Raw genomic sequence first — 15737 nt, forward strand, 5'->3', positions numbered from 1 at the left:
AGCGCGGCTCCAAGCCGCAGCCCCCTCCAGTGCCATGTTTCCCGGAAGTGCATGAGGAACGCAGTAAGACCTCTAAACGCCCCCTTTTTAAGCGTGTGCACATCAAACTAGTTCGTTCACCCTTCCGTTCCTCGATGGTGGGGCAGCTAGAGGATACGTCGATGTCCCCCAGGTGGAATGTGCCATCTCGGTGCACGGCAGACAGCTGCCACCTGGGGGGTCGAACTATACTCCTGTCCAAAGCATGTAGGTTTTCGGTATCTCTGATGTCGAGAGCTTACACTGCTGAGGGCCAAGCTGCCCCCTCTCTCCACGCTATGGCCATTCTACAGGTCCTTTTCAGCATCGGGGGGTGACTTACTGGCATCTGACTCCGACGATTCCTTGCAGCTCCCTCCTCCGGGGGATCGAGCTCAGGAAGAAGTGGATGTCGGAATGTCATCCATGCTTTCCCGGGCCGGCGCGAGCATTGGGTTGCAGTACACCACACTGCCTCTCCCAGTGCTCGTGGCCGAATACATGGTGCCTCGGGGTTGAGCGCGGCTCCAAGCCGCAGGCCCCTCCAGTGCCATGTTTCCCGGAAGTGCATGAGGAACGCAGTAAGAACTCTAAACGCCCCCTTTTTAAGCGTGTGCACATCAAACTAGTTCGTTCACCCTTCCGTTCCTCGATGGTGGGGCAGCTAGAGGATACGTCGATGTCCCCCAGGTGGAATGTGCCATCTCGGTGCACGGCAGACAGCTGCCACCTGGGGGGTCGAACTATACTCCTGTCCAAAGCATGTAGGTTTTCGGTATCTCTGATGTCCAGAGCTTACACTGCTGAGGGCCAAGCTGCCCCCTCTCTCCACGCTATGGCCATTCTACAAGTCCTTTTCAGCATCGGGGGGTGACTTACTGGCATCTGACTCCGACGATTTCGTGCAGATCGAGCTCAGGAAGAAGTGGATGTCGGAATGTCATCCATGCTTTCCCGGGCCGGCGCGAGCATTGGGTTGCAGTACACCACACTGCCTCTCCCAGTGCTCTCGGCCGAATACATGGTGCCTCGGGGTTGAGCGCGGCTCCAATCCGCAGCCCCCTCCAGTGCCATGTTTCCCGGAAGTGCATGAGGAACGCAGTAAGACCTCTAAACGCCCCCTTTTTCAGCGTGTGCACATCAAACTAGTTCGTTCACCCTTCCGTTCCTCGTTGGTGGGGCAGCTAGAGGATACGTCTATGTCCCCGAGGTGGAATGTGCCGTCTCGGTGCACGGCAGACAGCTGCCACCTGGGGGGTCGAACTATACTCCTGTCCAAAGCATGTAGGTTTTTGGTATCTCTGATGTCGAGAGCTTATACTGCTGAGGGCCAAGATGCCCCCTCTCTCCACGCTATCGCCATTCTACTGGTCCAGGCCAAGGCATTGAGAGAGCTCCACGAGGGTAAGACCGACCCAGCGCTTATGCAGGAACTCCGCACCGCATCAGAGGTCTGGTCAATCACAAGCTAAGGGTTGTAAGCGCTCAACCACATGTGTTCAAGCTCTCTCATGCTCTCACACTCTCACTCTTCCCAACTAAACGAATGTCACGCTAAATAACAAGCAAATGATGACGCAGACGCAAATGGACAGAAGAGAGTAACGTGAATGGAAGGAAGATCACTGCGCGTGATCGCGACATGCTTCAGTGAATTATGTTTAATTAACAAATTTCGAGGTGACAACGAGCAGATAATCCACCCGGCAGGTTCGCTATCTGCAATCTCAGCATCTACCTTATCAGCACAACAAAAACCCCTAAAAAAGACAAAGCTGTCTTAGGCCGTGTTCATAATTAACTTCTGATTTGAAACTGCTAGCGTCTGTTCCATCTGGGACCCAGCCACCACCTCGTCTGCTTCCCGTTCCGTGACAGAAGTGGCTATGGCCCTGCCGTCCGCTACGGCGACCGTTTGCACCTTCTCTCGTCTGACCAGTCCTCAACCACGTATCGGAAACAGTGTGTGATGATGATATGTCCTTTGCAGCATCGGGGGGTGACTTACTGGCATCTGACTCCGACGATTCCTTGCAGCTCCCTCATCCGGGGGTTCGAGCTCAGGATGAGGTGGATGTCGGAAATGTCAGCCCTGCTTTCCCGGGCCGCCGCAAGCATTGGGTTGGAGTGCACCACACTGCCTCTTCCAGTGCTCGCGGCCGAATACATGGTGCCTCGGGATTGAGTGCAGCTCCAAGTCGCAGCCGCCCCCAGTGCCGTGTTGCCCGGAAGTGAATGAGGAACTCAGTAAGACTTGGAAACGCTCCCCTTTACCAGCACGTGCACATCAAACTAGTTCTGTCACCCTTTCGTTCCTTGATAGTGGGGCAGCTAGAGGATACGTTGATGTCCCCCAGGTGGAACGTGCCGTCTAAGTGCACCGCAGACGGCTGCCGCCTGGGGGGATCAACCTCTACTCCCGTCCAAAGCATGTATGTTTTCGGCATCTCTGATCTCGAGAGCTTACACTGCTGAGGGCCAAGCTGCCCCCTCTGCATGCAATGGCCACCCTGCAGGTCCAGGCCATGGGAAATTGAGAGAGCTCCAAGAGGGTAAAACCGACGCAGCGCTTATGCCGAAACTCTGCACCGCCAACAACCTCGTTCACGGGCGACCAAGGTGACTATGCGGGCCCTGTGTCGGACGATGTTCACACTTATGGTCCAAGAGAGACACCTCTGGCCGAACCTTGCACAGATGATTGATGCCGAGAAGGTCCACCTGTCCACCAGCAGTTCTTGACAGTAAAGAAGCAGACAGAGGCCATCAAGCATAACCTCCCCGCCGCAACTCTGCCGCCCTTCGGCAGTCGAGATCCCGTGCATCGTGTGATTCCCAGCAGCCCTGGTCTTTGTTGACGCCCTGCGGCTCCAGTGCCCCCCACTCAGGCGGCCCCCCAGAAGACGATGTCGAATAGGAAACCACCCCGTCAGCAGCCGCGGCAGAAGCGGCCCTCATGGGAAGACCCAAGGGAGATCGAGAATACCTTTAGGACCTCTACCTTCGGTCCTCATTCGGTCCTCTACCTTCAGTCCTCTGCTAACATAAGGCCGCTACCCACGAGCACCGAAGGTAGAGGCTTCCCACCTTTTCAAAAAGCTCTGGGACCCCCTACCTATCTATCCACTGGAAGATTAAAATTTCACAAAGCGCTCACGTCTTGACACACCCAGGCCATTCACTTTCGCTTCTCTAGAGATTGTGATATGGCACAGCGTTGTGGCGTTTTCAATAGGAACCCCATCTGTCAGTTCGACACAACGTCGAGAGACCGACAGAAAGGGAATGTATTGGTTACAGATGTATATACTAAAGAATACTTCTTTAACATTGGAAGCCGATAACCAATATATTGGCCACTGTACAGTATCTAAATATTAATATAAAATTCCCTAAGACTGAGACAAATGGCAAAAAGTGGACAACTGCTTTTATTTTAAAACATTCACTGCACAACATTAGTAGGGATGGGTGATATGGCCCTGGAACTCTATCACGATAATTCCTGGTATTTGTTGCGATAAAGATAAAACTGACTATATACATAACACCATCCACCCCTGTTTTTTGCATCAAGCTATAGTAGCCGCATGTAGTCTAGACCCTCAGAAAAACAAATATTAATCAAAAAGAAAAAACTTGCCCTAAATCTAACAGCTCCTAAAATATACCAACAGTATTTTTGTAAATATAATAGTGACATTCAACTTTGAAAGGTTGTATTTAAATTAGTGGTGGGCCGTTAACGCAGTGAGACTCTTATCGCGCGATAAAAAAAACGTTGCCGTTAATCTATTCTCAAAGTTGGGTTGGGAGCTGGGTCTATACTACGCAAGCTATGATGACTTTCACCTTGATATTTTAGCGCGGATGTATACCAGCTTAACTGCACTGTACGGGGCGAGAGCGAGATTTTTCAACTCGCGTGATTCGCGTGATTCGCTGAAGCAGAAGCCGCCTCATCATCTCATAACCAGGGCTTCATTCGCGCAATTCGTGCAGCAAGTAGGTCTATCGCCTCTTTGCATTAACATATAAATCACTCGCGCTTGACACGCCATTCGCGTTTGGTCTGAACACAACATAAGGTTACTGTGAAATTACCGCATCAAACGTGACGTGCTAACATGGATGCAGCTATGAAGCCGCCGGGTTTGCTTCAGGGAATATTAATTTTTAAGAAGCTCCCCAATGGAAACATCGACAAGACTAAGGTTGTTTGCACCTTGTGCAATGCGGAATTGGTTAAAAAAAAACACTTTCTCTCAACAGGTAGTGGTCTAGCTTTAGTTGAAACCAGTAACTTTGCATTGAGATCTTATGTATTATGGCTCCTGTATGACAGGTCGCTTGTTGCTCCCTCACTCTTTGTAAGTCGCTTTGGATAAAAGCATTTGCTAAATGACTAAATGTAAATGTACTGTAGGAGCTCTTCCAGTTTCAAGTACCACCTAAACGCAAATCATCCCTTAGCTAATGCGGAAGTAAAAACAAGTTCATTTTATTGAACATAATTTAATTTTCATCACCAATTATCATAGTAGAACAGCTTTCTCAAGCAGTTTGTGATGCATTTTGGAAACAGGAGATGAGCCCCTGGTCTAATGCGCCACCTGGCTTGAGAAACCCGTTCTCAAAGACTTACTTTTAGTCATTATTTGGGTAGCACACATATTCTGAATGCCTTCGGCAGAATTCAAATGAGCAATTTTAATCTAGATTAATCTAGATTAATCTTGGAATTAATCTAGATTAATCTAGATTAAAAAAAATAATCTATGCCCACCACTAATTTAAATTAATTTAAGCTCAATAAACACATCATATCATTCCTTAACTGTATATAGCCTACTGTTGGGTGGAAACGATCGCATCACGCTGTCAATCACTCTCTCTTGAACTTTGTGAACTTTCTCTTCTCACAGCAACATATACTGAATGGGTCTATGACTCGCGCTATAGAAAGAGCCCAGATGGCACAATCCATCTGGCTTACATCTATTTGAGACGTATTGCAAGTGATCAAACTACTGTATGTATTGCAGATGTAAATGCAGACATCAAATAGATGTAAGAACATTTTCTGGTATATATATTTTTATTTAATAAATAAGTTATAGATGTTCTTCCAGAGCAACCCAAAATTTTTTTCTTAATAGCCACATGTCTAACAGGCTTCAGGACAGAAAGCATTCAGAGCAGTCTGATCTAAGCAATATGCTTTTGTTCATATAATTTACACATTCATAAATACTGTATCTACATACTGTACCAACTAGGGTTGTTCCAAATGATGATAATATCGTGTATTGACGATCCTCAGACCTATCGTCGATAGCTGATTCCCTAGACCAGTGGTTACCAAAGTGGGGGTCACGACCACCCGGGGGGTCGCGAGATGATTTACAGAAACGTATTATTATTATTTTTTTTTAAAGGTAATGATACAAGTATAAATTTAGGATAATTAAAATAAACTGGAATTAAAAATTTGTTTGCTCCGATTAATTAAGACAGTGTGACGGCATCAATCACGTGCAGCACAACAACATTCGCTAGCTAGCTAGATGCACATTTGGTGTTTTGTTAAATAGCGATCGGTCTAATTTGAGATCTAAACTTTATAAAAAATGAAACGGGGGATATTATCATCAAAAGAAAACGAGAAGGGACCAGAGATGCCTGCTGATGAGAGAGCGGGATCAGCAGAAAATACAGAGGGCAGAGAAGAGGATGAGCCGCCAGGACTACCCTCCACCTCTGGAAGGGCAGCCCGCCAAACCTGTGCTCCGCAAATGGACCATCCCTCCTCGAAAGCCAGAAAATACAGGGAGGAATACATAAACTATGGTCTCACGTGCATTGTTATAAATCAGGTACAACACCCTCAATGCGTTGTGTGCTCCGAAGTCCTCGCACATGAGAGTTTGAAGCCCGTGAAAATGCAAAGACACCTGAACACCAAACACCCCAGCCTCACAGATAAACCCACTGACTTTTTCCGCAGAAAGGAGAAAGAGTTACAGGGACAAAAAAAGTCATTTTTAAACAAACAACTATCCCCACTAAAGCTCAGAAGGCTTCATATGAAGTGGCATATTTAATTGCACGGACCAAAAAGCCACACACAATTGGAGAAACTTTAATCAAACCAGCAGCAATAGTTATGAGTCGCATCATGCACGGAGATAAACTGGCCGCTGAGCTGGAACAAGTGCCGCTCTCTGATGGGACTGTATCCGGCCGCATTACAGACAGGGCTCAGGATATCAAGTGTCAACTGATTGACAAAGTGAAGAAGAGTGGGAGGTACGCCTTACAACTGGATGAATCCACAGACGTGTCCAGCACCGCTCAACTCCTTGTATTTGTCAGATATATTTTTGAGGGGAAACTACACGAGGAAATGTTATTTTGTACGCAACTGAAGGGATCATGCACGGGCGAGGACATTTTCAATAAACTGGACAGCAAACTTAAAGATGAAGGACTATCTTGGGGCGAGTGCATATCAGTGTGCACAGACGGAGCTGGGGCAATGCTGGGAAAAAAGAAAGGACTAAAGGCACGAGTCCTCCAAGTTGCACCTCACCTCAATTTCACGCACTGCATCATACACAGAGAAGCCCTCGCATGCAAAACCCTGAATGCGGAGTTTAAACATGTTCTTGACACTGCTGTGAAGATTGTTAATTACATAAAATCACGTCCACTGAACACACGACTGTTTTCCACTCTCTGTAATGAAATGGGATCAGAGCACAAAGGCCTGCTCCTACACACAGAAGTCAGGTGGCTGACGCGAGGAAATGTGCTGAGACGCCTGTACGAGCTGCGGGATGAGGTGCGCATTTTCCTCACAGACCAAAGATCCCCACTTGCTGAGCATCTGTCTGATGCTGACTGGGTGACAAGACTGGCATATTTGTCATGTATTTTTGAAAAACTAAACGGACTTAATGTGTCCCTGCAAGGTGAAAACACAAACATCTTGTACCTTAATGATAAAGTGCAGGAATTTGCGAGAAAGCTGGTGCGTTGGAGAGAGAGAGAGTGGAAATGGGACGCATAGACATGTTTTCTGAACTGGAAGAATTTATGGAGGAAAATGCACTCAGTGTTAACAGCATCAAGGCATCTGTTACTGCTCACCTTCAGTCCCTTTTGGATCCATTTCATAAGTATTTCCCTGAGGGATACGCTCCCGACCAATATGACCGGATAAGGTCACCATTTAATGTGACCACGGCAAATCATTTGGCGTCAGATATGGAAGATGCGCTGATAGAACTTTCAACCGATCGAATCCTGAGGACGGCATTTGACGGCAAGACGCTGGATGAGTTCTGGGTTTCTGTCGCGCTGGAATATCCACAGTTGTCGAAAGCCGCGTTGGATGTACTCTTGCAATTTGGCTCAACGTATTTATGCGAAAAGACATTCTCCGCGCTGACTTATGCGTGTTACAGGCAGCTTGTTCGTATTCTGTCTGTAAGCACTTCACAGTTATGGGATGTAATCGTTTTTTGTTAATAAAATAGCCTGGCTTAGAGATTGAGCTCCTTTTTGTTTTAGCTCTGTCAGTATGTAACCAAATCGCAAATCCTTACAAGCTGTCGTAGGAAAACAGAGAGGAGAAAGGAGGGGGGGGGTCGCGGGTCGTCAGCAGTCTAATATTGAGGGTCGTGGTCTGAAAACTTTGGGAACCCCTGCCCTAGACGATGGTTGGCTGTTTGGTAATATATGTTGCAAATCAATATTACAAACGCGCATTATACATTTCTTAATGCAAGAGAGCTTGCAATGCACGCGGCTTTGGCTTTTTCTCATGCAAGAGAGAGTTTATAATGTGCCGGCTTTGAGTTTTCAGCGCAAGAGAGAGCTTGTGATGCGCACTGCTCAGGCTTTTCCTCGCAGGAATTGCTCTGCCTGTGAGGGTTTAAAGCCAGCATACGAAATGTTCCCGTTTGGCAATCACGTCATAACAGAGCTCACGGGCATCAATAGTTTACTTTCTCTTGTTTAGAAGGTTGCGGTGGAAAGTAACAATGTTGCCAACTGCACTGAACTTAAACTCTGATAGAATGCTAATTGCAGTCACATTTCTAGACACGTAAGCTTCCGTTGTTTTAAACAAATCCAGTTTGTCATAAATAAATGTGTAATTGCCCCGCCCCTTAATACTATCATGTATCGGCGATCCACAGGCTGGCGATAGCACGATCTGACTACAGAGAATATCACCCAACACTAGTACCAACAATGTTTGGCTAAAAGGCGTAAGTGAATGATCAAGAGCGAAAGACAGTGCTGTGCTGTATTTTAACTCTGAGTAAGTTGCGTGCAGCTAAAGATTTTAAACCAGACGAAATGATTTATTATTTATCGGCTACAATATATCGGCCTTAATTGTATTATCCACCGATAACATTAAAAATGACCATTAATCGGACGATAGCGATATGGCCGATAATTTATTTTGCGTCCCTAATTATAATCCAATGGAGTAAACCGTGTTTTCAAAAAAATTCCTGACCTCTTGTTTAAATGCCAGGGCCGGCGTCTTTTTCTGCAGCTCAGAGCATCTTTTGAAATTGAAACTTTTCTTAAAAATGCTCTACGTCAAGCTCCTCAAGCTAACCAGTGACAACATGCAAGGAATGTGATTGGTCGAGACGGCTCAAGCTCGAAAAAATAAAATGGCGGCCGAAACGCCCATTGGAGCATAGTATAGTATAAATCAAAATTTTATTTTCCCTTTCAATAACTTTTGATGACATTTCTAGTGATAATTTATAATTGTAGTTTGTAAATAGATTATTGGCTATAGCAAAGACACTCTCTGTTTATGCTGCCTATAAATCCTGTCTCTCTGAAGTTTGATTTTTACTTCTGCGTCAGACCTACATCTCTACGCCGTAGGCTACGTGTCGGTTTTGATACTGTGACGTTGTTGTCCGCGTCGACAGGCAGTGACCACTAGGCAAGTAAACAGTCACTTTTGCAGATTTGAGATGTTAAATACAGAAGTACAAATAATTTAATTATATAATTAATTCGAAAATGCATTATAGTTAACGTGACTCCATCCCAGAGTTTTTTAAACTGAGGAAGGGATTCACACAGACCAATCACAGCGTCCGTGTTGGGTCTCCTTTGAGTTGACCAGTTGTTACATTTTTGGAGAGGTGCGCGTCAGGCTACGGCGTAGGGTACGCGGCTCTACGAAGGCGTAGGCTACGGCGTAGATCCGTGACGAGACCATAAATTGCGCTTAAGCTGCCTGCGTGCACAAATGCAATCTTTGAACATTAAAGGCTGCTATTTGTAAGCACAACACGCTCTGGGTTCAGCCTAATACCGGACCGAGCGTGTTTGAACACGACGCTACTGGTCTAATTGGATTCAATGCTAAGCTATGCTAAAAGTGCTATCGCCAGACCCAGAGATCGGCTGAATAGATTCCAAAACTGTAAAACTCATTTTATTAAATCTAGGGGAGTTGAAGAATGATCCTTTTTCCAAAACATTTGGAGAGTTCCTTTAACTAATTACAGGCAACAGTCCAGTTCAACAGTTAAAACAGGGTAAATAGCAGACCTGCGCACTACTGCAGACTTCTGCTGACTATTCGCTTCTCCTAAATTACAAGAGTAATCAGCAGTTTAAATGCATTTACGGTCGATTGAACACGCCACAGATTATTGTCTAATGCTCCAGGATTCTTCAGTCCGAACCGGTCAATCCTGGTCTGCCGCTTAGCTGTCCGTGGCAAGTTTGCGGCATGATTTTGAAACAGAACTCATGCATAGAGGACGCGATGTGCCCAGTTGAACTACATTCATTCACTAACACACCCAAGGATGAAATTTGCTAGCCAGGATCGAAGCCGCCTCTTGTCTTTGAGATCCCCACCAGGAATTGCTTTGCCCCCGCGAGATGGAATTCAACACTGCTGTCATCGGAGACTCAATCATCTGGAACGTATGTGGTTCCTCTACTAAAGGTAAGGTGCACATTCAATGCTTTCCTGGTGCCGTGATCAACATTTTTCTGCACAGATATCCACGATCCTGAAGGGCCAGGAACTTTGGAGCAGTCATGCTGCCCGCAGGGGTGATCAACATCAGGATGTGCCAGTCGGAGATCCTAAAGAGGGACTTCGGAACTCTGATTGAGACGGTACACAGTTGAGACTGATTTTGGGAGAACTGTAAAGTCTGCGGCCAGTCGAAATACAAATATAAACAGAGTCAACTAACATTAGATCATTGATAAAAATACTAATTACCTATTCTGAATGCTTCCAGAAGTTGTCTTTGCTGTATAACAGGCAGGAGGTCTCTGAGATCATCCTGCTGTACATACTTGAGGTCATCTATTGATTCCAGACATGAGCTTGTGAGTGTAGTGATAACTTGATTTTGAATATCCTCAGACAGCCTGGGCAATTTCTTGAGGATGATTTCCTTTATTTTGATCACTGATGGATGACATGTCACAACTAAAATGTGGGGACCAAATGATGAAGAGTTAGCAGAGGCATGCCACAAACTGAATATTTAGGCTGAGATTAGCATTAATGAAAGGCTGACGAACAGCCTGATACACCTCAGTGATAAAGTACACTTCTGAATGTTTATTAATGATGGCCATTTTTATTTGTCCTACTACAAGGCCATCATTATGATCCATCACAACAAACATGTTGCTCTTTTATGTTGTCCCTTGTACGGTCACATCATGACTTATGATGGTAACTTTAGGAACAAAGTTAAGATGAGCAACTGACTGAATGATCTTCTCATTATAGTGTCCTAGCATAAATTCAGTTCCCTTATCTACCACGATACATGGTGGAACGATACATGAAAGACTGCAACATTTGATGTTTTTCAGCAAGGGTTCCACAGAGGTTTTTAAAGTAATGGATCTTTCTTGCACATTGCTTGAAGTAACCATGCTTACTTTTAAACCTTCGGGTCCACAGACGGATGAGAGGGCCAAAGTGAACAATGAGTTCTGGATAATGATTTAGGTAGTGGTGCTTAGGCTTAAGCATATGATCACCAAAAATTGCACTCTTTTTTGCGAATATTCATCAATAAGGACACTTAAATATGCTACCTGATCTCTGGAAATTGTTGGAGCACAGACAAGCTCCACAATTTCCTTTAACTGCAAGATGAGCTGCCATACCTCACTATCTTCAGGGTTATTTATTTTATCACCAATTAATAATGGCAACATTCCCAGGAAACACCAATTCTGAACAGTGCGCCAGAAAGTTTACCAGTCCCTGGGTTGACCTCACAAGGTTTGTTGTTGGCATCATTACCCAGATATTTAAACTGCTCCATGCGTCTATTCAATTCTCTTTTGAAACAAGGTGGTTAAGGAATAATGCCAAATCAGTTGAGACAATGCCTTCAAAAAGATCTTGTCCAATACAAGGAGGTAGTCCTGGTTGGCATACATGAAAATATGTGAGCTCATTGAAGATAGGGTCAAATTTAATGCCACAGTCGCTTGATTCCGCTTTACGACTCAGAGCCTCAACATTTTTCTTATATGACTGTGGTGTGCGGTCGGGTCCCTTTGCTAAAGGATTGGCCAGAAATGTTTCACGGTCACTATCACAGTATCTGCAAAAATGTATGCTCTTGCTAAAGTTTTCATTAAAGCCCCCAATGTTGTTTGAACCGTAAAAAGTCACCTGCTATGGCACATAGGGTTCCCTTCCAGACCTGTCCATCTTGTAAAGTTAGTCCATTTAGCTCAAGATCTTTTAAATCTTTCAAAAGAGAGCCAAACACTAGATCTTGTCCAAAATGCTTGTAGTCTTGTTCTCGAGAAAGCAGCACAATCTGCATTTGATCAATACTCGATCTGTTCTCTGCAGAATATTGGCAAGTGTCAGATACACAGCCAAAATCTTGTGCTTTTTCCTCCCTGAGCCTAAGGGGTTTACTACATTAAATGAATCCTGGTAAAGGATTATGCCACTTGAAGAGGTTGTGTGCTTAAGCAGCAAGTTATTTGTAATATTTGTGCCTTCCCACAAATCTTGAAACACATCATCAGGCTGGACTCTAGTTCCTAATTGTTGAAGTTGCTCCTAGACTGACTGTAAGGACATGAGAGACGCAATGGTATTTTTTACCGGGACATATTGAGCAAAACATTCCTTGCCTGACTCGTTCATCCCAAGACAGATGGACACTGCCTCCACATAACTGAAGTTACTTTTGAAATATGTCTTGCTCTTATGATCAGTCTTGAGTATCTGGATATTGCAAGCCCTGTGAAGGTCCTCACTTTTCATGGTATCCATCAACAGTGTGTATGTTATCTTCAGATTGTCCTAGAGAAATAATTTTTTCTTGTAGTTTGAAAATAAGGTGTGACTGGTTTATGTAGTGTATTTCCTGACAATTGAAAGAATCAATTTTGCTTGTGATTTAAGATAAAAATGACAAATGTCAAAGAAACTGTCAGCCAAACCTTCATACCTTCATTACTGCTCTGACTTGGATTGCCTCACTTTCCTCATTACAATCAATAGTGCTTGCTAAATTTGAAATTGATTGGACGACAATATCTTTAGAGCAATCTTTATAGTTTCTTGACAAAAGTGACGTGAATCTTGACTTTACAGTAAACTTTTGGTCACAATGTTTGAAAAGGGCATGTAATTGTCCTGCCCTCACTAATATGACTTTCAGATGTTAGATAAGATGCCTGACATCCTCACACTTACAGTTACACAAATCAACATTGCCTGTGATAAATCATCACCTGCACTATCCAGTCTAGTCCTATTCATTCCATATTTATGTCCATAAGCATGACACTTTTAAGGCAGAAAAAGTGCTTGTGCATTAAGGGAAACCACATATAAAAGATGCATTAGGCAAAAAACTGTGAGTTTGCATGTGCCTGACATATGCAGATGTTTTGCTGCAGGTCTTAGCACATATGTTGCAAGTTAGCATTTTCATACAAATACACAGATCTCAAACAACAGAATAATCAATGTGTAATATGTAAATCATAGACAATCTTTAAGCTACTTTTGTAAAACAAATATATGTGTGACGTAAAACTGAGGCAACAGAGCTGAACACCATTGACTGTTAGCATACGTTTAGTGCAAGCTGCAAAAAAACTGCATATGAACAAGCTAGTTATATTTGATCCGTTTGCACTTATAAACTGCACTATACCTTGATTAACAGGCGAGGGTGATTCTTTCTTTTTCGGTTACTGATTCGTTCAGTGACCATTTCTATAATACATTGGCAGGTGGCGAAAGAAGAGTTGTGTTATGTCAACAAACGTATTAATGGACGTGTAAACTGATTACAGGCTTTTTTCAAATGTGTGTCTCTGATCTACTCATTAAATAAATAGAATAAGTCTAAATAAGTAGTTCAGATGACCAACGCACAAGATTTTTCTGCATAATTAAAGTCAATTTTTGGTCATTTACACATTCATCAATCTGGAATTATGTTAAACGGGAATTTTATGTATTTTAAATAAACAAGCGTGCACAGTAGCCTATCTGGAACTGGGCTTTGCAGCTCTCAGGTGATTGCTGAACGAGACTCGCATGGTAAATGACCGAACTATAGTGTACACTCTCGTTCATTTCGTTCATGAACAACATTTACCAGTTTGTTCAATTTGTTCAAGAACGATATCTCTCTGGAATGCTTTGTGCTGACGTGACGCGAATGAGAACTAACAACTACTGTTTTGTTTGACAGTTTTTAGAGAAGTGCATGACATGAATTACATGTAATGAAGTCGTTTTTATTTAGTAAATGATACAAAATGCACACAAAACACCTGTGCTTGCAGTACAATAACTGTAAACAGGGCTTGACATTTTCCATGCAATACAATTTTCTTTTGTTATCATTTTGTTATCAAAATATCTTTGTTCAATTTAACCATCAGCTTGAATTATGTTATTTTATTGTTGAACAAAAGACCTCATCTTCCGTTCACGAGGGAGAAGTAACAGGGGCATGTTCAAGCTCAAACCGGTGCGCACAGTTTCTGGGTTGAGCGACATGTTTCCTGGAAACGGTTTGGAAAGGTGTGCAGCAGGTTTGAGATATGTTTTCTTTTGTTTGGTGGGTGTTTTTTATGAATATCAGCCCAACAAGCAGCAACATGTATACAGTGGGGCAAAAAAAGTATTTAGTCAGCCACCAATTGTACAAGTTCTCCCACTTAAAAAGATGAGAGGGGCATATGAGAGACAAAATAAGAAAAAAAATTCCAGAAAATCACATTGTAGGATTTTTATTGTTTATTATTTAGGTTTTTGCCATTGCCATTGTAATGAATAGAAGATGAATAGAGCTTTTTAGCAATGTAAATTTGACAGCAGTTAAGACAATAAACACGCTTCTGAAAGTACGTATTGCCTTGATATCACCGGGACCAATGAAGCTGATGAGAATCAGCAAATAACACAAAGCTTTAAATGTAAGCCACTCACGTCTTTCAACCACTAAGCTGATATTTTTCACAATAACATTACTTCATCATCTAAGCAATTCATTATAAATTTTACTCAAATTTATTTCTGTAATATTTTCCTAGTCTCTATTGTCTCATCTTTTACTTGTTCAGAATGCTGCCGCTCAACTGTTAACTGGAACAAGGAAAAGGGAACATATTTCACCAGTGTTGATCTCTCTCCTCTTGCTCCCAGGTAATATACCTTAACCATTTTAAAACGTTGTTTATTTATAAGGGTTTCCATGGAATGGCTCCGTCATACAGTATATCTCCGATCCAGGGAACATTGATCAACTAGCCTTCAGTTGACCGTTTCAAGGACATGCTTGAAATCGAAAGGAGTTCAGGCCTTTTCAGAAGCTGCTCCAAAGCTACAGAAAAATTGACCACCTTATATAAGAAGTGCACCAACATACGCTGTTGTGAATTCACTTCTAAAAACGTATTTATTTAGGGTTGCATATGGTCATAAGTAAGCACAGTGACATAACTGTAGTGTACTATCTGTCGCTGTGTTCTATGTTTACTTGTATTTTGTTATATGCATAAATTTTGTATATAACATTTTTTTCAGCACTTTGGCCAACAGCTGTTGTTTTCAAATGTGCTCTCTAAATAAATATGACTGACTGACTAAAGAAGAAACGTGTTTGCAATATTAAATTAAATAAATATAATTTAAATAAATTAAATCTTTTAAACTAAACTTATCTCTTCTTAACCTCTTAAGAGATGGAAAGCAAGCCAAAAAACACTGTCCACAAGTCAGTAATGGGCTACAGCCACAACCTCACTTAACTAATACACGAATCAAAATGGCTGTACTTTGAAGCAGAAATTTAACAAAAACAAAGATGAACTTTTGAAGCAGTATAAAATGATAGTTCGGATCTTTTTTATTAATCAATTTCTCCGGTCCACCTACATAATGTCCATTGTGTCTGTGTTTGGTTATAATATAGCAATTGAATTTTGTTTATATTAATAATTTATTGTATATTAAATGTATTTAATGATGTAAACTACTCATGTATTGATTCTTTGCGGAGGTCTACTGGAAGTTAAGTTTGGGTTACATAACATTTATGTTGTTTCTGCTAAAACAGTCTATAAGTACACTGGTTTTGTCTCAAAATGTTGTGGTTCCTGAATACTTTTGATAGTTTTTAGTTTTATCCATT

General features: G+C 42.9%; 1 protein-coding gene across 3 annotated transcripts; it reads left to right on the forward strand.

Moving 5' to 3' along the window:
• Window positions 1-4829: 4829 nt before the first annotated feature.
• On the forward strand, window positions 4830-15304 carry LOC130424508 (zinc finger BED domain-containing protein 5-like). 3 transcript variants are annotated; one of them, XM_056750224.1, is made up of 5 exons: window positions 4830-10002; window positions 10080-10200; window positions 10329-10419; window positions 14668-14749; window positions 14837-15304. In XM_056750224.1, exon 1 carries the CDS (start codon window positions 6185-6187, stop codon window positions 7088-7090), a length of 906 nt encoding a protein of 301 aa, XP_056606202.1. In that variant the 5' UTR covers window positions 4830-6184; the 3' UTR covers window positions 7091-10002; window positions 10080-10200; window positions 10329-10419; window positions 14668-14749; window positions 14837-15304. The 3 variants fall into 3 exon arrangements, with proteins under 3 accessions (XP_056606202.1, XP_056606200.1, XP_056606201.1); XM_056750222.1 differs by having other exon boundaries at window positions 4830-10200; XM_056750223.1 differs by having other exon boundaries at window positions 4830-10200; window positions 10332-10419.
• Window positions 15305-15737: the final 433 nt, after the last annotated feature.

This window comes from Triplophysa dalaica, chromosome 6 (genome assembly GCF_015846415.1).
Source record: "Triplophysa dalaica isolate WHDGS20190420 chromosome 6, ASM1584641v1, whole genome shotgun sequence".
NCBI classification, from domain to species: domain Eukaryota; kingdom Metazoa; phylum Chordata; class Actinopteri; order Cypriniformes; family Nemacheilidae; genus Triplophysa; species Triplophysa dalaica.